Consider the following 22,864-nt stretch of genomic DNA (forward strand, 5'->3'; position numbering starts at 1 on the left):
TTGCAAACATTAAGAAGCTGACCAATGAAAAATGATGGCGGCTTATCGAAAACAGAAGGTTTACATAAATCAAAGTGCAACGAATTAAACTTGGTAGTTATGCTTTTCCATGTCAACAACTACTGGATGATAATTCGCACCACATCGATAGTTTAATTTACATCGCATCATCGGTTTAATTTGTTATTTTGTGAATTGAAATTGTTGGAAATTTATTCTAACTCTCTGGTCATCAGAGAGTTAGAATAAACTTGCCCGAATTTTAATGAGTTTTACAACAATTTTGTGACACCAACGTTATTGAGGAAATCGAATACATTTTGTGCCACGAAATACGTGGTCAATTGGAAGAAATACAAAAACTTGAAATATTTTTGACATAAAGGTGAGTATTAAGTTCGAGTTTAGCCGCTAAAATCGCTAAAGTGAAAACTAAATCAGTAAGAAAATGCATGAAATTATACGTATTTGTTGCAAATTTTATTAGAACTTGATGGAGAATAGCCCAGAGTAAATTTTCACAAAGTTTGTAATCCTTAAATCGGATTATTAAAGAAAAGTAATCGTGAAAAAATGACGTTTTTAGCGGCTAAACTCGAACTTAATACCCACCTTAAAGGTGTGTACTATGTTCGGGTTTTTCACCAAAACACTAAACTAAAAGTACAAAAATATATATGAAGACGATTATATTTTTATCAAGTCTTACCAAATAATGGAAGGAAAAGATCCAAGGAATTGATTGCAAATAATTTTATATTTCTATATTTATTAATTAAAAAAGTAACCGTGAAAACAAGCTGGTTTTCAGCCTGAAAACTGAACATAGTACTCAGCTTAAGACTGAAATTAATCCAAAACGCTAACTATAATTGGTAAGTCAAATTTGTTTGCAGAAAACTAAAATCATTGGATGTTATATTCTTGGGAGATGTTGACCGGTGAAAAAATGATGAAGGAAACAACAAAGATTCCAGAAAACTTGCAAAGTGCAACCAATTAAAACAAAGTGCAACAATTCCTATATCAAGAACTTCTGGATGAAAATGTGCATTACATCAATTTACATTCCGTCATCAGTTTGATATTTTGTGAAATCCTCTTAATGGAATCTATTCTAACAAAGTACTCCACACCCCACCACAAATCATGTCAATATGTGCACTAAATGAATGTTTGCAGTCAATCACAATACCAAGACATTTCACCCTCTCCACAATCTCAATATTACTATTAGAAATAGATATATTAAATGACAAATCAACTCGTTTCATGTATTCGTGTTTTATATAAATTGATTTTAATAATTTGACATATATTTTGAAAAGAGTATGTTCAGTCAGAGCATATTCCAAATTAGGGGTGTTTACATTAGAAAATTGACGTGTTTTAGAGGAAAACTTGTGTTTTTTGGAAAACTTGATTTTTTGTATGGGGAAAACGACTCGACATTTCAAACCCCAAACATGCTTGGTTAGAACGCCATATAAGTGAGCCTGAAAATAAATCGGGCTGCCACTCTAACCTAACCCAATTGCAATATTTTATTATTTTTAAAACGCCATATCGAATTTTTCAGCAAAATTTTCGTCAAAATCTACCAACACCATTGAAATTGCTGATCATAGTGGCGATTGTAAAACAATATTCTGCAAATTTTATTTTGTGCTGAACCAACATTATATGTACTATTTCATTAAGATATTGACCACATCATTTTATTCTTCGAAAGCGCGTATGAAGTCGCGGAAAAGGTGTCGCCTATCGATATGGTTGTGTTTAGGTCCTAGCTTTCTCCGTTGAAGACAACTTACAAAAAGTTGGCAACTCTAAAATTAAAGCAGCGTTATACGGCCTCATATGATTGTCTAAGGGAGGTGGTTGTACGAGGGTATGCGGGGTATTCTTGTTTACTTCTTCTTCTTCTTCATTTGCCGTCGCCACTGGGGAAGTCAACCGGCTAAACATATCTTATACAGGACTAATAAGCAACTGAAACAACACTACAATATCAAGTGGTCTGTACTGAAAAATGTGGGATCAAAAATATGCAAAACACTTGGATACTCAACATCAAAGTTCAGTTTCCAAAGAAACAAAAAGGACCCAATATGAAATTCAGAGACGGGTTTATAAAATTCTAGGACAATCAATGCCGAGTGGTGATGATTATCAACATCACGATTTGCGTCGTAATGTCAGCAAAAGAGAGTCCTTCGAGAATAGCCGATTGAAAATGGAATTAGTAAAGAAAAAAGAATCGAAAAACTTTCAGAAGTCCTTCGAAAAAAGACGAAAATTGCCGGCCAGACAGAAAAGTATCGAACTATTGAATGCCATAAAAGGAAACCAAATAATCTTGGTAGTTGGAAGCAACGAATGTGGAAAAAGCACCCAGATACCACAGTTACTTTTGGATGAGTATATATTGAACAATAAAGCCTCTGAATGTCGTATTGTTTGTGTGCAATTAAGAGAACACGCAGCTCAAATTATGGCTCAAAGAATTGCCTATGAACGAGATGAAGATATGTGTTATTCCGTGGGGTATCATGTAAAACGAGGACTGTAAGTAATTAAAAAGTATAATTTTTAAGAATTGTTGTAACCCGTTGTTAATATTCTTTATTATTACAGGAGAGCACCTCGTGATAGTGGTTCCATTCTATTTTGTTCGGCTGGTATTTTAATGCACTATTTCAAAAACGACCCCTTGTTGACAAGGTTTTCAGCAGTTATTCTGGACGACTGGCAAGATAAAACATTTGAGTACACACAAATTATGGATCTGTTGTCAATGGTAAGCAATTCTGGCCTTTAAAAAATTTTAAATAATAATTTAAATATAATCTTACAGGTTTTGCCGATTCGTCCAGATTTGAAACTTATTATGTTGTCTACCAACACATGTAAGAAAAGAATTAGAGAATACTTCAAACACTGTCATATCTTTAAAATAGATGATGGTTTTGAAGAAACCAATACCACATCAGAAGGAAGCCATAGAAGGACTTTAAACCCAAATATCGATCAAGAGTTAGATTGCAATTTTATCCCATCAACATATTCGCTTTCATCTGCTGATGAAATACTGGAACAAACGGTAACTTCCAGGCTCAATATCGCTCGAAAATCCATATCATCATTAGATAAGCCTAACAATAAAGATTCCAAAAATGAAGAAGAGGAAGAAGAATATAGATGCTCTATTGCCTTCCTTTGGATGTATGCAGATACAGATTTTCGAACAATTTCAGAATGGGATAAAGCTTTGATCACTAATAATAGAGAAACTATAATTAACTTTGAGAGAAAGTATCCTGAATTAGCTGACAAAGAAACCTCGCTTCTTCTTCGGAAAACTGATCCTAACAGATGCGAAAACTTTTCATCAAATTCACCCCAAGAATCAAAAGAAAACTTGAGCAAACTTGTACGCTCAACAAGCAGTAATGATACCAGATCAAGTAAAGAACGATCAATATCAAGCAAAGAGCGATCGAGATCAAGTAAAGAACATTCAAGACTAAGTAAGGAACGATCAAGATCAAGCAAAGAGCGATTGAGATCAAGTAAAGAGCGATCAAGATCAAGCAAAGAGCGAACGAGATCAAGTAAAGAACGTCCAAGACGAAGTAAAGAACGATTAAGATCAAGCAAAGAGCGATTGAGATCAAGTAGGGAACGATCAAGTAAAGAACGATCAAGTAAAGACCAATCAAGATCAAGCAAAGAGCGATCAAGATCAAGTAAAGAAAGAAGCGGTAATGGAAAACAAATGGAAAAGTCTCATATATTAGACTTAGACATAGCATCAAAACGTAGTAGATCCTCGAATGAATTTCCCGATGAAAGCTATAAGTCGTTGACAAGAACCATCTATAATACGAATCATAATGGCCAAGTCGCAATAGTTGATTACTCAGATCTTGATGGAAAGATTAAACCTGACGATTGGCTGCTACTTGAAAAACTATTACTAAATGAAATGATTTCAGATAAATGGAGTAACGACATTATATCTTTCGATGGATCTGAATGGTCGAATGGAGTTAAAATTATCAGATGTGATAATGAAAGGTCACTGGAATTTCTAGAGGTCACAATAGCCCGTATTGGCGACCTTTGGCCAGGAGCTCGACTTGCTGTAATTCCGCAATCACGGTTGCCCTTGCGAACTTTTGTGAATATGTGGATACCACCACCAGTACCAGCCACTAGAAATATTTTTGAATTGCTTGCTAAACAAAATGAAGGACTTGCTGTCGATGACTGGCAAATACTTTCTTCGACTCCGTGTGACATTGGTGCAATATTTCGCCTCGCTATTGATGCGACCTCCTTAAGCAATCTAAAGGATTGTCAAGGTCGCGTCAGATATGGTTTTGGTTTTATAAAAATTAAGCAAGAACGACCAATATGAAAAATAGAGAATATTTACAAATCTAAATAAAATCTATTGTTTATTTGCCAAGAAAATGGAATGAAGAAAAATCCCAGCATCATGTTTCCAGGTTAAATCTTTTCTTTATTTTGTATATTTCGTAATACAAAAAGTTTCTTATCTATAACCGAAAAAATATATTAAAATGGCTAATTATGTATTTGTTAATAAAGTAATAACTTAAATGTTATTTTTTAACTATAGGTGAAAAAACATTTAGTTAAACATTAATTGAAAACAAATTAAAACAAAAATGGATTGGAATTTTTTTAATACAATTAATAGAATTAATTAATTTTTATTTTATATTATTTTCCATGTTAGCCTGATACTGAAACAGGCGATTAACGTTGAAATGTTTGATTAAGGGATTTAAAAATAAAGAGCTATACGAAGAGATGATGCAGATTAGAAGTAAAGATGATTCGATTTGTAAGAGGAAAATTCCTAGATGTTTTGTCCATAAGATGTTAGCATAAAGGACCCAAAATTGAGTTAACTATACCATACAGATCTATACTAAAGGCTGTGGAAGGGTTCATTCTTTTCAATGACTATTGATCAAGTTCCATGACCTTCTTAATATAATAATTAATTGTAAATTAAAAAGAAATACATTTTATGTTTGAAGATAAATTTTAAAATAAGGTTGACTGCTTCAAAATATTACGTTGTCAACACAGATGCGATTTGCACTGATGAGACGTTCTGGATAGAACAACTGTGCAACGATGTTCTGAATAGCTCATACAAATTTTGCATCGAGTACTAAACGAAAACAGGTCTAATATTCAGTATAATTTTATTTAATAATTAATTTTATGCCTTTTTTACTGATTTAGATTTCACTTTAGCGGCTAAACTCGACCTTAGTACTCACCTTAATCTACAAATAAGTCCCAATATTTACTTTTCCACTTTGTAAACAAAGAACAGATGTTAAATCCGCAGCTAATTGTACTAAAAAAGGTCTGTTTTAAAAGTCGATAATCGATTTTTCAAAACTATCGTTTATCGACGTGCCAAGAAATTTGCGTTTTAATATAGAGGTTATTCTCCATCGTCCCATCGTGTAAAGCACCGCCAACATAAACATCGTTTGTTTTGTTTTCTTCATTGTTTTTTTTATATTTGCACTTGTTGTACGCTGGTTTGACAATGTACAATAACGATAGCTCACCATCTTGGTTGGGAATGGAGGAGCCTACATTTGCAGTAAACAGAGATCGAGATCGCCAAGAAGTCCTGAGGAAAATGCAAAATTTTCAAGCGTTCAATAGTAGGGCGCCAAGCGTTTGCTCCATGTCGTCAATTAATAACAACAGTGGAACGCAGGAGAATGACAATTGGAGCCTAAGACAAGATTTGCTACGAAAAACGAAATCGGAAGAATATCAAGAGATATGTGAAGCTCGTCAAGATTTGCCAGTAGTTCAACAGTGTCGAGATATTCTAAAGTCCATTAGAGAACATAAAGTAATAATGATTGTTGGTGGTTCGGGTTGTGGAAAGACAACACAGATTCCCCAGATGGTCTTGGATGATTTTATATTTAATAATTGTGGTACAGAATGTCGCATAGCATGTGTACAACCTGCAAAATCGAAAGCTATTTCAGTAGCTGAACGTGCGGCTCGCGATAGGCTAGAAACGATAGGAAATTCCATTGGACTTCATGTTGGAGGACGAATGTAAGTACGACAATGTGGAGAAATAAGTGCTGTAATAATGTGGTAACTGGAAACCCTGTGAGGATGTACAACATTCTCCATTTTTTTAAGTAAAATTTCAACGAACCATTTTAGATCTGTGCCGTTCGTAACGTCCAATGATCTAAGAAGACCTTAACCTTTACAGTTGACAGGTCTAATTATACCAAATTGTGAATAAATAAACCCCAGTGGTTATCCCTATCAAAAGATTTAACTCAGTTCGTGAAATTTTTTATGATGTAAAAAATTCTGTTTTACCGGGACATCCTTCATTTTCCGTATCCAATGTCTCTATAATGCGAACGGTTTTCTATAGGATATCTTCAAAATAATCTCACAATTTTACCCATTTTGGGATCCCTTTACACATTGCATCGAAATATTTAATTTAATAATTTAGCATAATACCTAAAAAAGTCAGCTGGCTATTATTCGTGGATCCCTATTAAAAAATTTCAAATTAGCTAAAAACAATATTCTTCTCTTTTTTCATGATTTTAATTAAATAACTACAGAATTATGCCACGTCATACCGGTTACATTTTATATTGCACTTCTGCTATTCTCATAAGGAATTTCAACAGTGATCCCCTATTGCGGAATATAACAATTGTTATTTTGGACGATTTACAGACGGAAAACGGCGAAGAACTTCGTCAATTGCTGGACCTTTTGAAGAGTGTAAGTCGAGTGAGTACACAATTATATGTTTTTACCTAAATTGGGCTTTGTATTTTCAACAGATTTTACCACATCGGTCAGATTTGAAAGTCATATTATTGAGCACCACTATTGCAGTCGACGTATTTTGTAATTATTTTAAAGACTATCATGCCCTCTTTGTACATGACAGACTATTACCCAAAATTTCAAAAGCATCTAGCATGTCAACATTACCTGAGATCATACAGGATGATGCTAGCATCATAACTGTTTCCGATGGAGAGTCCACAACTACAGAAAGTAACTATAGAAGATCTTCGGATTTTCTTAACAAATACGAAGGACGAAATCCTCTGGAACTTTCAAAGAGGGAGAAACAACAAATCAAGAGACATAGAAGAAATTTGAAAAGACTTGAGAGAATTTCTGGGAGAACAGAACAAATGCCAGCTACGTGTATAAAACACCGACTAAGTAGTTTGGATTGCAATTCTGAACTTCAGGTAGCTATTATTGATAGATCTGATCCACATGGTAGACTTAATGACGATTTGTGGCTGAAACTGGAAGAAAGATTGCTTAGAGATATGATTTCCAGTTCATGGTCTAACCAGGGTATATCCTTCGATGGTGCAAATTGGTCAAGAGGTGTTAAAATTGTCAAATGTGGTAATAATAGATCTGTGGAATTTTTAAAGGAAACTATTAAAGACGTTTGTGAAAACTTGCCGCACTTGCTTCTTGAAGTAATACCTCAATCTACGCTACCCTTACGGATAAATGCAAAAATGTGGATCCCACCGCCAGTACCACCGACTAATGCTATACTCACATTAATTGCAAATCAGAATCCGCGACTGAATACAAACAACTGGCAAATCGTAAATTGCATTCCATGTAAAAATAATTTTGGTCAAGTCTATCGTCTTTTTATAGATGGTAATTCTGCAAGGATTATAAGCGAAACTCAAGGTCGTATTAAATTTGGACTTAATTTTATCCGAATACGATTTGATAATAAATAAATTAAGGCATATCTATTCATATCCTTAACATTTTTAGATAAAAAATTTGATAATTTGAAGTTTTGTTTTTTTATCATTGTTGTAAACATATTTAATATATGGACAATATTTTTTCAAATTTTTAGATACAATATTTGATAATTTCAGTTATTTTTTTTTTTGTATTTAATTTTTTTACAACTTTAGAAAATTTGAAATAATTAAATATTATTGGCATAAAAAAAATTGTTCGCTTTGACCATAAAAATAATAATACATCGGTCAAATTGTATTTTTTGTAAAGCACCACTTTTATTTATAATACTTGTATGGAATATCCAAATCCAATTCTCCAACTATAGTTCATACTACAAAAATTCACACATTTTATTTTATTTTTTTATACAATCCATAGCACAACAAAATGACAAATTCATATTATAAATAACTAAATTCTGTAAATTAATTTATAAATCCCTTTGTTAGTTTTTGTCATTTTAAAGTTTTTAATATATATATATATATATATATATATATATATATATATATATATATATATATATATATATATATATATATATATATATATATATATATATATATATATATATATATATATATATATATATATATATATATATATATATTACGGATTTAAAATTTTTGTATACTAATAGAGTACTATTCGAATTTTCATTAAGAGTATAACAATTCTTGGGTTTTTCTTGGTTTAGTTTCACTACATGTGTCTCGTTTCTAGATACCAGTCATCACATGTTTATATATAAAATTGTATAATTTTTAATTTTAATTGTAAAATAATAATACATTGTCAATATTTCTTCACATTTTGAGATACAAAGTTGGATAATTTTACATTTTAGTTTTGTTTTTCTTTAACAATTGAAAAATTGTTTACTTTGACTATTAATTTTTTTCTTTTGTAATAGTGACAATATCTTTCTAGCTTTGGATGGAATATTCCATACCAACCCAAATGCATAATACTTTATTTTTATTTTTACTACTATCCATAGTACAATGGAATATTATAAAAGACTAAATTCTGGAAATTAATTTATAAAGACCTTTGTTAGTTATTATAGTTGTATAATTTTTAATACCATATATGGTTTATGGATCTAAAATTATTGTATATAAGAGGAATATTTTATTTTTAATTAAATGTATGAGAGTTAATAAGATCACTTATATGTGTTTCGTTTCTATATGACTGACATTACTTTTTATCGAACATTTCCCATTGCTACTACGTATTCTGTCTTCAATTTAGAAACAATAATTATTCGAATCTAAACACTGTATTCAGAATCAATATGTTATTTTTCTATCTTTCGACTTTTTGCAAATTTGAAATATTTGTTTTCCCCTTTGACCAGTTTTTTTTGTACAATAAGGCCGTTATTAAGTTCGCATTATCGCATTAAAATAGTCAATTTTTCAAATTTTATTAAGTATATACGGCCGTAAGTTCGGCCAGGCCGAAGCTTATGTACCCTCTACCATGGACTGCGCAGAAACGTCTACTAAAGACTGTCATCCACAATCGAATTACTTGGGTTGCGGTAACACTTGCCGATGGCAAGGTATCTTCAAACTTCCTAACACCGTCTTCTAAATTGTGAGTTAGTCCATACGTGGTATATATTAACCATCTAATGGCCAATCCCGCGGGCTTCATTTAATAAGAAAGCTTTTAATAAGACACTCCTTAAGACAACAAAAATGGGTAAAATAAAGAGAAAACTCAATTGAAACTGCTCAAGAGGCTTTGCAGCATATACTGAATTTTACCGTATAAATTTTTCTTGTTTAGTTTTCTTGCTTTTGTGACGTTAACATTGAAAATTGAATCCGCTGGCAAAAAAATTGGGGCATTAGAGGGTTAAGTTATAGAAATAAAATTTTGACATTTTCTATAGAAATAAAATTTTGACAAAATTTTCTATAGAAATAACATTTTAACAGAATTTTCTATAGAAATAAAATATTGGCAAAATTTTCTATAGAAATAAAATTTTGACAACATTTTCTATAGAAATAAATTAAAAAATAAACGTTTTTCAATTTCTAGGGATCAATTCTCATTAAAGGTGTGTACTATGTTCGGTTTTCGAATTGAAAATCACTTTATTTTCGCGATTACTTTTCCTGAAATAATCAAAATTATAAATGAAAACAGACATATTCCTGTAAAGTCTTGCCGAAATATAGAGGAACAAGAAATTGCACATCAATTGAGATAATTTATCTGCTTCATATTGAACTGTTTTAATAAAGTAACCGCGAAAATTTCAACGCGAAAAGCGAACATAGTACTTACCTTAAGTTATAATGGAACTTGCCAGTCTCGAGTGCGCGCATCATAGCTGATCAATGCATCTGTAGTTATATACAGTGGAGGAGAGTATATAAAAGTTCGCCCGACTTTAAACTTTCATTAATTGTTTTCATTTTGACTCTGTCAACATTTTTATACAAAGTGATTGCGAAGTACCAATTTTACGCTAAATTAAAAAACAAAATCCATTATTAGGGCTGTTTTCTTTTTGCACTGGATGCAACATTTGTATGGGCTATCCAGAACATCGTTGCACTGGTGTTCTATCCAGAACATCTCTTCAGTGCAAGTCGCGCCGATGTTGCCAGATTGTATTTTGATAAAGTGACGCTTCATCGATTCACAATAGCAATTTATCGTGACTATTTTTTCGAAAAACATGAAAGTGAAGTGCTACAGTGTCATAAATAATCGCAGCAGTAAATATGTTTTACTAATTGGAGCATTTCATACATTAAAAATGCAAGATTTCACTTTTCTCTGTGATTGTTTTTAAACAGCTGATGACAGTGTTGCATATTTTTGGAGATGCCCTGGATAAACGAGTACTCTGTTTTCGTTTAGTCCTTCACGGCTTAGCATATCCAGTGCTAAAAGAAAACAGCCCTAGGGCTGTTAAATTTTAAATTTTGGCTGTTTTTTTTATAATAGCTATAGGTGTGTACTATGTTCTGTTTTCGAGTTGAAAACCACTTTATTTTCGCGATTACTTTTCCTTAAATAATCAAAATTGTAAATGATAACAAACATATTCCCATAATATCTTGCCGAAATTTAGAGGAACAAGAGACTGTGTATCAATTGAATTAATTTATCTGCTTTATATTGAACTGTATTAATAAAGTAACCGCGAAAATTTCAACTCGAAAAGCGAACATAGTACTTACCTTATTATAAAAAAACAGCCAAAATTTAATCGTCATAACGGCCAATGTTCCATTGGTAGAATTTTTGTACGTTGGCAACACTGTTTGGCATGTTTTTAAAAAATGTAAATAAACTAAATTAATTTGCTTTAAATTGGTTTGCCAGCTAAAAACGTTAAGTTTGCTACAATGAATCGTAATCGAAGGCATCGTGGAGGCGGTGGAGGTGGCGGTAGAGGTCGTGGTGGTAGACCACCTGGACTAAGCGGCCGCGAAATTGGAATGTATTACAGAGATTTAAACAAGGCCAAAAAGGAGGAGGAACAACGAACAGGAGGAATACGACTCAATCCTGGATTGGATGTACCTCCTGGTATTCTAATGCAAGTTTACAAATGTTTGGAAACATTTGAACAACAAAATCAGGATGAACGAGTTTGTCACGAATTTCAAGAACATTTCCACCGTTTGCTCCATGTGGGTTTCGAGGAGTTTCTAAATGAATCGAAAAATAATATTCCTCCCACCAAAGATAGGGATGATGACGATAGGATACAGGCGCATAATATACGTTTAAAATCTGATCTTGAATCAAAATTTGAAAATCAAGAATACAAAAAGAAATGGAAAATGCGTCAGAAATTACCTGCTATGGAGCAAAAGGAAGCCATTCTAGGGGCTATTCGTGATAATCAAATAGTTTTAATCGTAGGTAGTACGGGTTGTGGTAAAACCACACAGATACCACAAATGATATTGGATGAATGTATTCAGTTGGGAAAGGGAAATTCTTGCCGCATTGTTTGTACACAACCTAGAAGGATATCAGCGATATCTGTTGCAGAAAGAGTAGCTTACGAAAGAAATGAATCTTTGGGCAGCTCTGTAGGATATCAAATACGCTTGGAAAGGTAAGAATATCCTGTATAAGTTAATAAACTAATATTAATTACAATATTCAATTTGCTGTTTTTGATAACCATTTTAGTCGCATGCCCCGTGAAGATGGATCAATTCTATATTGTACCACTGGAATTTTATTGCAAAAAATGCAAACGGACCCCTTGATGAGTGGTTTGACTACAGTTATTTTAGATGAAATACATGAACGCAGTGTTGAAACTGATCTCTTGATGGGACTTTTGAAAATTGTAAAGTACTAGAAAATAGGTATCTCATAGTTTTTAATTTTTATAAAAAAATTTCCAAACAGATTCTACCATATATACCTGATTTGAAAGTGATTTTGATGAGTGCTACCGTTTCGGAAGAAACATTTTGTGAATACTTTAATAATTGCCACACTTTATATATTCATGGTACACTATTTCCGGTGGATGTTTTGTATCTGGAGGATATATTACAGGAGACGGGTTATGATAATTTCCAAAATGATATTTTAGCAGCAAATCAGAAAAAAGGTCGTCACAGACAAAATAGCCGTGAGAAAGAAAATACTCAATATTCACTTATGATAAATTCCTATTTATCATCTATACGTAATAAATATGAGCGAAATGTATTGGAGACCCTACGTCGATACAGCGATTCAGAGGGTTGTGCCAATTTGAATTTTTTGGAGCACTTAATATTTTACATATGTGAGAACAAACCTCCGGGAGCAATCTTGGTATTTCTACCGGGGTATGAGAGAATATCCAAACTTAATGATCAATTGCAGAGACCAACTAATCCGAGACATCAACGTTTGGTTGAAAAAATTCAAGTACATCCCCTGCATTCCATGATGCCTACGGTTAATCAGCGTAATGTCTTTGATCCAGCACCTTCGGGTATGCGTAAAGTCATACTTTCTACAATTTTGGCTGAAACTTCAGTGACAATTGACGATGTGGTTTACGTGATAAATACCGGACGGACAAAAGTAACAGATTATGATATAGAACAAAATCTACAAACCCTTCAAGAACAATGGGTTAGTATAGCCAATTCAAAGCAACGCAAAGGACGTGCTGGTCGAGTTCAACCAGGTGTCTGTTATAATTTATTTACAAGGTATGTTATAACCCCTTTATTTACTTTTATTTATTAATTAATTTACAGTGTGTGGTATAATATATTATCCCCAATATTCATACAAGTTTACGTAGACTTTAAACCTACTATTGCCATACAAATTCCTTCGATAAACGGTCAGTAAATTATTATGAATTATTATGAATACGGGCATAAGTCGATATTCATAGTTTTTGAGAGTAAGCCTCTTTATAACCGAAATTTTTGACGAAGGAGGCATAACGACTCATATGTGGGAAGACAATTTGGGGTATAATCCCAAATTGTCTTGTAAACTGAAATGTAAAAAATGTCAAAAATATTCCAAACGATTAGAGAATAAGTCTTTCTCAAATTGTGAAAAAGTTTTCTTTGCGATTCTGGCTACAATCCTTATAATGTAACCGTAATACGGTTGCCACAGTTGGCAGAATTCTACCAAAAATGGTAGCTTTTTTACTGTTTGGTAGATTGGTAAAATTCTTGAAGATTTGGTAGATTTTGCAAAACATTCCTCTCCACTTAAGAGGTGCTAAGAGGTGCAATTCTCTATAGAAATGAAATTTTGATCAAAATTTCTACAGAAATAAAATGTTGACAAAATTTTCTATAGAAATAAAATTTTGACAAATTTTCTATAGAAATACAATTTTGAAAAAATTTTCTAAAAAATAAAATTTTGACAAAATTTTCTATAGAAATAAAATAACAGAAATAAATTTTTGATAAAATTTTCTACGGAAATAAAATGTTGAAAAAATTTTCTATAGAAATAACATTTTGATAAAATTTGTACAAAATTTTCTACAGAAATAAATTTTTAAATAAATTTAAATTTTTGACAAAATTTTCTATAGAAATACAAAATTTTCTATAGAACTAAAATAATCGAAATACATTTTTGGCAAAATTTTCTATAGAAATAAAATATTGACAAAATTTTCTATAGAAATAAAATTATTACAAAATTTCCTATAGAAATAAAATTTTGACAAAATTCTCTATAGAATTGAAATCTTGACAAACATTTTCTATAGAACTAAAATTTTGACATAATTTTCCATAGAAACAAAATTTTGACAAATAAAATTTTGAAAAAAAATTTCTATAGAAATAAAATTTTGAAAAGATTTTCTATAGGAATAAAATTTTGACAAAATATTCTATAGAAAAAATATTGACAAAAATTTTCTACAGAAATAAAATTTTTACAACATTTCCTGTAAAAATAAAATTTCGACAAAATTTTCTATAGAATTAAAATCTTGAAAAACATTTTCTATAGAACTAAAATTTTGACATAATTTTCCATAGAAACAAAATTTTGACAAAATTTCCTACAGAAATAAAATTTTGACAAAATTTTCTATAGATTTTCTATAGATTTTCAATAGAACTAAAATTTTGACAAAATTTTCTATAGAAATAAAATGTTGACGAAAATTTCTACAGAAATAAAATTTTGAAAAAATTTTCTATAGAACTAAAATTTTGACAAAATTTTCTATAGAACTAAAATTTTGACAAAATTTTCTATAGAAATAAAATTTTGACAAAATTTTCTATAGAAATAAAATTTTGACAAAATTATCTATTGAAATAAAATTTTGACAAAATTATCTATTGAAATAAAATTTTGACAAAATTTTATATAGAATTAAAATTTTGACAAAATTTTATATAGAATTAAAATTTTGACAAAATTTTGTAAAGAAATAATACTAAAATCGTCCAAAGATAAAATAAAAAAATCGCTAATAGGATTATAATAGATAATATTGCAAATATTGAAATAGAGAGCTAAAATAAAAAAATTAAACATTTCTTTCAATGAAAAAGCATTTTTTCATACTAACCACAATAGCTTAAAAATATATATTTTTTTTAAATATAGCAGATTTTTGGTAAAATTTTTTTAAAATTTTGGTAGATTATTTTTGGCACGAGTGGCAACAGTGACCAAGTACATTTCAATGCCATCAAAAATATCGAAATATTGGCCTCAGACTCCATAAAATTTATATTCTGGATCGTAGTGAAATTCTGAGTCGATCTAGAATGACCGTCCATCCGTCTGTGGAAATCACGCTAACTTCCGAACGAAACAAGCTATCGGCTTCAAACTTGGCGCAAGTATTTGATATTGATGTAAATCGGATGGTATGGGCCTTATCGGAGCACTTATAGATAAAGTCCCACATATAAACCGACTTCCAGATATGTCTTCCGGAGCCATTAGGAGGGTAAATTTCATCAGATCCGACTGAAATTTTGTAGGTGATGTTAGTATATGCTTTCTACTAATCGCGTAAAAATTGATCCATATCGGTCCATAATTATGTATAGCCCTTATACATACCCAATTATATAGTCCAAGATTTGATTTGCCTCTAGGTACCATGCAAAAATTTTATATGTATATCGGTTCATAATTATACATAGCTTCCATATGAACCAACCCCCAAATTAGATCATATATGCTTTTATTATTCTTATCGTGCCGTTTCTTATATAGGGGACGCGAAAGTTTAATGACTGAGATACCTTTACCAGAAATTTTACGCAATAAAATGGAATCTATTATTCTACATCTAAAACTTTTACACATAAAGGAACCATACGATTTTCTTAAAACATTGATAAATGCACCCGATATTCGTGCTATCAATCATGGATTGCGACTTCTGAAAAGGTATGTAATACTCATTTAAATTGGAAAATAATTTCCAATAGTATATGTTTTCGATTTTTTTTTTTCAGCATCGATGCCTTGGATGAAGAATGCAATTTAACACCTTTAGGATTACATTTAGCACGATTACCCATCGATCCACAGATGGGTAAAATGATTTTAATGGCTGCCCTCTTTAGATGTTTGGATCCCATTACATCGGCAGCTGCTGGTATTTCATTTAAAAGTCCATTTTATACACCCTTAGGTTTGGAACAAAAAGTTGACAGAGTAAAACGTGACTTGTCTTTCAACTCGAGAAGTGATCACTTATTGATACACAATGTTGTAAAAGGCTATCGAGAGGCACGTCAACAAGGAAACGATATGAATTTCTGCTATAGGAATTTTCTGAGTAAAGCCACCTTATCGCAAATTGAAAATATGAAACAACAATTTGCTGATATATTAAAAAATTCAAGGTGAGTTTAAAATTGTTGCTGGTTAGTTGTCTTGGATGAAAGCAAACAAATTTAATATTGATATTGGAAAACATTTTTTGTAAATTTTAATTTTCATGTTTCGATATTTTTAAATGCAAATCTAGATTATTATTATTTCGCAATTAATATCCAAAGTGCTAGAATGGAAACAAAACTTGGGACCCATCCAACCTTATTTGCAATTTATTTTTATTTTTTAATCAATTCATTCTTAATTTTAATGGTAATTCTGTTAAAATTATTTAATTTTCTTTATTATTTAGCTTAACAATAGCTGCCATTTACAGTTCTTTTTTATTTCAGTTTAATGTTTTATCCTACCCCAGAAATGCTAGTGACATTTTTGGGTTTGTTAAATTTTCGATTTTTTTTTTAAATTTGAAAAAGTTGACTTCTACCATTCGACTTTTGCAAACGTCGGGATTTTGATTTTTTGACGTTTTTTCAAAATTTTTGACTTTTCGACTTATTATTTTTTTTTCAGTTTAATGTTATTATTTTTTTATTTCAGTTTAATGTTTTATCCCACCCCAGAAATGCTAGTGACATTTTTGGGTTTGTTAAATTTTCGATTTTTTTTTAAATTTGAAAAAGTTGACTTCTACATTCGACTTTTGCAAACGTCGGGATTTTGATTTTTTTGACTTTTTTTCAAAATTTTTGACTTTTCGACTCATTAAAAATTTCAAAAAGTTTACCATCATCTTTTGTATTTATAGAAAAGTCTACTTTTGAATTTTTGAGAATGAGCTAAATCGCAGTTGTCCTTCAAATTCAAATTCAATTTCTATTTTTATTTCGAATTTCTTTCGATAAAGTTCGATTAGTCGATCGCGGTGGCTTTAAAAAGTCTTTTAGTCGAGTTTGACCAACACCAAAAGTCGCTTTGTCGTTTTACCTAATTTTTAAAAAAAGACCAATTAGTCGATTTTGAAGACATTTGTCGATTTTCGATTGGCTTTTGTTTTATCCCGATGTAAAAGGGAGATCACAATCGGTCTCTTTTCACGGGCCACGGTGGCTCCCGTGGTGCAATGGTTAGCAAACACCAAAAAGTTTGTGAGCGATTGAATTTGAATTGAAAATAAGAATGAGGTCCCTTGTCAGTGAGCTTAACTTAGAATCGGGCAGCACTCATTACAATAGACTGAAGTATCCAAGTGAGCCTGAAATATCCGGCTGCCACTATATCTAACCAATACCTGAGCCGTTCAGCTCTAACCAAAAGTTAATTTAGTTGAAAATAAAATCGTATACCACTTTTTGATATAAGGCGAATAGCCGCTTTTGTCCCTCGAAGGTCTCGAACCAAAGAAACGTCTGAATAAAAATTACAGTCTCCGAACGATTGCATACTTTTTCTTTGAGTGTAACACAGTGTGACGTCATTCGTCCTTTATCATTGGATTAAAAATAAAAGAGGATTATATTCATCTTCGAAATATGTTCATAATATATTCGTTTCTTATCGATATCACGATTGCTTTGTGCGTTTTTTCATCCAATACACCAGCAGTTTATATTTACCTATTTGACCATTCAAAAATACTCTACAAATAGTATTCTAGAATCCTCCGATTGCTGTGCTAAAAATTCAAATATCAACTCAAATAATATACCACTATTAAGGGCTATAATTGCATCCGGTTTATATCCCAATCTAGCTTTTCTAAGGTAATTTGAAATAAATTTCCATAAAACTTACAATCACTTAACCACTTTTTTTTAAAAATCTTTTAGAAAAGCAAAAACCGTGGGGCGAAGAGTTCATGCAATTCACAGCATGTCCACTCCAGTAGATCGAAAAGTAGATTTTCATCCATCGTCTGTGAATAGTGGTGAGGGATCATTTGATTCCAAGTAAGTAACCGGAGAATTTTTTCAAAATCCTAGTGTACAAAATGTATTCTTCTCTTTAGTTATTTTGTCTATTTTCAGAAACAACGTACATCCAAGGTTTATTTATTAGATGCTACAATGGTTTTTCCTATGGCTTTGCTGATATTTGGTGATGGTGTGAAACAAGGAGAACTTTCACCCATGGAGCCTTATATAAGTGTTGCCGATATATATTTGTAAGTTTGCTTCTGTCTGTTTTTTCGATAACTTGAACATAATTGGTCCACGAATTGTTTCAGTTTCAAATGTGATCGGGAAACTTCTGCGATTATTTTAAAGTTACGCCAATTACTTGGTGTCTTGCTGAGAAAGAAGGCTTTGCATCCATCACCCATAGCGATGAATAGTGAGGATGAACAATTGATAAAGTAAGTTAATATTGTTTTATATTGTAAATTGGTAGATTTAGATTGTTGCTTGAAACAATGTGGGTGTTGGAGTCTGTAAAATGTCGCAAAAAAAGCATTTTGTAAAAATGCAAATTCATTGGTTTTATTGTTAGTCATATAACAATGTTACAGAGTTTTAATTATACAAATATAAATAAAAAAGTGTATCTCTTTTGTTTTACAGAGCCATACACTTGCTGCTTTCTTTGGATGATATTGGTGAACATGTGGATCAATATCCAACAGATGAAGATGATGAGGATGATGATTATTACGATGGTGATGTTAACACTTCTTAGAAACCCAACTCCATTTGTTTTCATTTTTTTAGTTGAATAAAATATCAAAACAAACAAGAAACAAAAAAAAAAAATACTGGACAAAAAGGGGTTTGAAGTTCCATCTTTCCATAATACTTAGTCGTCTTCAAGTAAAGCAAATGCATTGCGTGAAGTTGAAGGTTGGGAATGTGCATTAGCTTCGTCATCTTCATCGGCATTGGTTTCATCGTTTGATGAACTATGTTCATCAGATTCATAAGCACCTGTAAAATACATATATATGTATATATACAGAGGGGCCATCTCCCTTACCTCAAATTTATTGCTACTTACTTTCAGAATTTACTGATGAGGTATCATCATTATCTGGTTGCTCAATTTCAACATCGTTGCCCGGTAGATTTTGATATTTTTTAACTTCTGCAACATCAGCATGCTTGGTCCATTCTTCCCTGCGTTCATTGAATTTTGGTGGATAGAATTGCAATATCAATTGTAATTGACCACTTACACATGATCTTAACAAATGATTGGCGGCTCTATATCTATCCGGTCTAGCCGATTTGGCAACAATAAAACCACGCTTGAAAGCCCAAGCATCACATATTGCTACCGGTGACCATTCATCATGATCTTCGGGTAAGTGTATCTTTAAAATTTGTGGCAAATTCAAGTGCTCAGCCATAAGTTGTATCGAACGATAGGGAACTTGCAATTGCGATATTGGAAAACTACCCAAAAGTACTTGCAAATATTTCGATGTTGACGAAGGGAATACTAAGCCCGGACTATCACAGAGACGTACCAAATTGGTTAAGAAAATTGTCTGAAAATGCTTCGTATGGCCCGGTGTACGACTTACACTGACAACTTTTCGTCCTTTCAATGCATTAATCAAAGAGGATTTACCCACATTGGGAAATCCAATGCAACCCAATGTTAGTATGCCTTTATAGTACTTTGTACGTTTTTCACCATTGCTTTCGTGTGGCATGGTGGTATTCTCATCTTCTTCAGTTTCATCTAAATGCTTTTCTGCGGTGGTTTCTGCCTCTGCTTCCAGATAGCCTGTCTCACTGGACATATCTTCAAGTATCTTTTGTTCCCATGCTGTAAGATCTACTTCGGATTGAACAATTTTTTGACATTCCTTAAAAATGTTGTACACTCCTTCGATTCCTCGTTTATAGTTTATACGACGACTATGTTGAGTTCCTACGGAAAGAAAAGAAAGAAAAAATATATTCGACAAACAAAATTTTTATAAACTGAAATACGATAACAAAAGTCAAACGTAGACAAAGATGCGATCTTCTAGTCTATAATTCTGGGAGATTCTTGGTAGATTTTTCCTAATTTTAGTTATTATTAAATTTTTGATTACAGTGGCATCGGGTTACGTGTTGTCCATTTTTGCACCAATGAGCGGAATAGGGTATTATACGTAAGGGCAAATGATTCCAACGGAGATGTGATCGATAAATGGTGCCTTTGGCAAATATGTTCAGGACATGAGCGCGGCAATCGCTCGCTTGATACCTGTTTATCGAATGGCACAGGTGAAGTCTAAATTTGCTACCGACGCAGCGGAACTCGCAGGCGAGCACCTTGATTTCAATCAAAACATTAAGTAAGTCGAAGAACACAATCAAAACACATGGCTATACCACATGAAGCATCATAATTTAGGCCCAGGAATAGATAGGATAGTTGTGTGCTGCCGTACGAAGTTCAAGATTTCAGTCACTTTAGGCCGAAAAAGTGTTTACAAAATTATGTGGCCATACAATTAAATTTTGTTTACATCTAATGATTGCCAATAGACCTATGATTTACAAATGGCCTTTTTACCCATTTGATAATTTATTTTACCTTTTTTCGATTGAAGTGGATTTGATGCAAATATGACCACAGGAATACCGGGATATGTTTCTTGAAAATAACAACGCCATGCCACCACAACTTCTGGTTCAACCAAATCGACTTTGTTCAAAATCAATATAGCATGCTTTCCAATTTTATTAACAATGTAATCGTATAAATACGGTGGAAACATCAATGTCTATAAGGAATAGAAAACCAAATATATAAAAAGACATTCTAAACCTTCAGGTATGTATACCATATCAAAGTTATTTTTATTGAATACTAACCGAATATCGAACATCAACTATGATCAATAGGATATCGGAAAGTTCCAATACACGCCATAATTGTCTCCAGGTTTCCAAATTCAATTCAAATAAAGACAAATCCCTATTTTCCTCCTTTTGCTTTTGTTGTAAATGCTCGACATATTCCTGAAAATATCAAAACGGCATAATTATTTGAAGATTTACCGTGTTACTATTTATAAACTAATATAATGTTAACTATACAACGGAATTACTAGATAACCTAGTCGGATAGAAAATCAGGTTCTTTTGTTTTTTTCCTTATGATAAATTATACGAGTTCATAAAATTTGATATTTAAAGTTTTACCATTTACGGCCTGCTTGTATATAAACATATTATAAGTAAATTTCTATTCTGGCCCGACTAATGGTTTTAGGAAGACCAAACTAGGTAACGGAAGATGACTCAAACACGGCCATCATTCCCTATTCTAAGCGCTTACCCGAAAATATTTATTCTCATTACGGTCCAAAGTAGATTTGTCCATATCGTAATTCCATTCAGGTCTTATGGGAAAATCATAGCCCTCATAAAAACTGGCATCAATTTCTCGTTGTTCGGGTGTTGCTGGAGAAAACGGTTTGAGGCCATCTAATTTCAAACGTTCCATTTCTTTCCTAGACTCTTGATAGAAACAGAGGTTATAACGATTGGCATTCCTATTGCCATTTTGAGAACGTATCATTAGCTTCCGTACAATTAGCTCGTTATCTTCGGTTGTCTCACCATCATCGCTCCGAGTTCGCAAATATTTTTGTGAACCTTAAATGTGCCAATTAAAAGTTGGTAATAATTTCAAGTGTATTACTCGTCTAATATCAAACCTTTTAATTGTCGCTTTTGTAATAATTGATCCTTTTTCTTTTTACCGCTATACGGAACTTTACGACGTACTTGTGGCATTTTTATTCGTGGACTTCTTAATAATTTTTGCAAGGGACTTAATTTTCCTTGTTATTTACGATTGCCGTGTTACCGTTGCCAAGAAAAACGAACAGCTGATATTATTTACGTTTTTAACTAAAAAGAAGAGCTCACCGACAGAGTTGCATTCTTTCAGTAGTAGAAGCTTTGGCATCAATTATTGGCGCAGTAACGTATGGGTATTAAAAAGGAAATATACAACAAGTTCTGCAATTGTTGCGTCATAGAGTAAATAGATAACAATAGAACGAAACTGTCAAGCGAAACTGCGACAGTAGGTGGCAGTCATGAGGAAATTTATCTAATGTCATGCAGTTTTTGTTGGCGCTTCTCTCAAATACCATACAGTTTGCGTCGGTTCAGTTCTCTGACGGCCTTACGAAACGTAAGAAAAATAGGATTTAGAACCTACTTTGTAGTAACAAGTATTCTTTTTTATAAATCTTTTCATTCTATTAAATTTTTTGGCAGACAATTTGAAATTATAACTGCCGATGCCTTAATAAAGCATTTATCAAAACAGCGCTTCGACTGCACCCTCGGTTATACCAAAGCTGCAGGCATTGCGCGACATCTATACGGTTGACTTTTGTTGTTTTTGTAGAAAAGAAATTTTCGCTCTCTTGTTAATTTAATACATAGACCTTATAATACATAGATGGGCCATGGGTGTCAAACTATGTTTGACAGTTCCGAAGATTAAGAATAAACGAGAAAAATAAGAGCACGCTTACAATCTCTTTCGTTTTCCATTTTGTAGTTTGCCAATTTTACACAAAATTAGAACGTTTATATATTTGAACAAAAAATTGTGACCAAAACCGCGAAAATACGAAATTTAATTTTGAGCAGCATTGCTCTTTACGAACAACACAAAAGCAAATGCACGAAAATTATTATTTGGGACTGACTCTTTACGAAAAAATCAAAACGAAATGTCAGAAAATTAATTT

At 32.2% G+C, this 22,864-nt stretch overlaps 4 protein-coding genes across 4 annotated transcripts; 3 read left to right on the forward strand and 1 right to left on the reverse strand.

The window, feature by feature from the left end:
* Nucleotides 1-1,878: 1,878 nt before the first annotated feature.
* Nucleotides 1,879-4,841, forward strand: LOC142226620 (uncharacterized). The gene is made up of 3 exons (XM_075296717.1): nt 1,879-2,568; nt 2,638-2,800; nt 2,858-4,841. The coding sequence occupies exons 1-3, from the start codon at nt 2,033-2,035 to the stop codon at nt 4,421-4,423; spliced, it is 2,265 nt and encodes a 754-aa protein (XP_075152832.1). The 5' UTR covers nt 1,879-2,032; the 3' UTR covers nt 4,424-4,841.
* Nucleotides 4,842-5,506: 665 nt separating this feature from the next.
* LOC142226621 (uncharacterized) lies at nt 5,507-8,069 on the forward strand. Its single transcript, XM_075296718.1, has 3 exons — nt 5,507-6,135; nt 6,672-6,837; nt 6,900-8,069. Exons 1-3 carry the CDS (start codon nt 5,603-5,605, stop codon nt 7,842-7,844), a joined length of 1,644 nt encoding a protein of 547 aa, XP_075152833.1. The 5' UTR covers nt 5,507-5,602; the 3' UTR covers nt 7,845-8,069.
* A 3,070-nt stretch (nt 8,070-11,139) lies between these two features.
* Nucleotides 11,140-18,852, forward strand: LOC142226622 (ATP-dependent DNA/RNA helicase DHX36-like). Its single transcript, XM_075296719.1, has 10 exons — nt 11,140-11,962; nt 12,040-12,202; nt 12,265-13,067; nt 15,583-15,759; nt 15,828-16,220; nt 17,802-17,915; nt 17,982-18,101; nt 18,161-18,316; nt 18,380-18,508; nt 18,714-18,852. Exons 1-10 carry the CDS (start codon nt 11,241-11,243, stop codon nt 18,826-18,828), a joined length of 2,892 nt encoding a protein of 963 aa, XP_075152834.1. The 5' UTR covers nt 11,140-11,240; the 3' UTR covers nt 18,829-18,852.
* Nucleotides 18,606-21,989, reverse strand: Ns4 (Nucleostemin 4). Its single transcript, XM_075296720.1, has 6 exons — nt 21,812-21,989; nt 21,430-21,749; nt 20,964-21,110; nt 20,683-20,872; nt 19,144-20,025; nt 18,606-19,073 (listed from the first exon to the last, which is right to left on the reverse strand). The coding sequence occupies exons 1-6, from the start codon at nt 21,888-21,890 to the stop codon at nt 18,946-18,948; spliced, it is 1,746 nt and encodes a 581-aa protein (XP_075152835.1). The 5' UTR covers nt 21,891-21,989; the 3' UTR covers nt 18,606-18,945.
* Between the last annotated feature and the right edge of the window lie 875 nt (nt 21,990-22,864).

This window comes from Haematobia irritans, chromosome 2, assembly GCF_050003625.1.
Source record: "Haematobia irritans isolate KBUSLIRL chromosome 2, ASM5000362v1, whole genome shotgun sequence".
Taxonomy (NCBI): Eukaryota; Metazoa; Arthropoda; class Insecta; order Diptera; family Muscidae; genus Haematobia; species Haematobia irritans.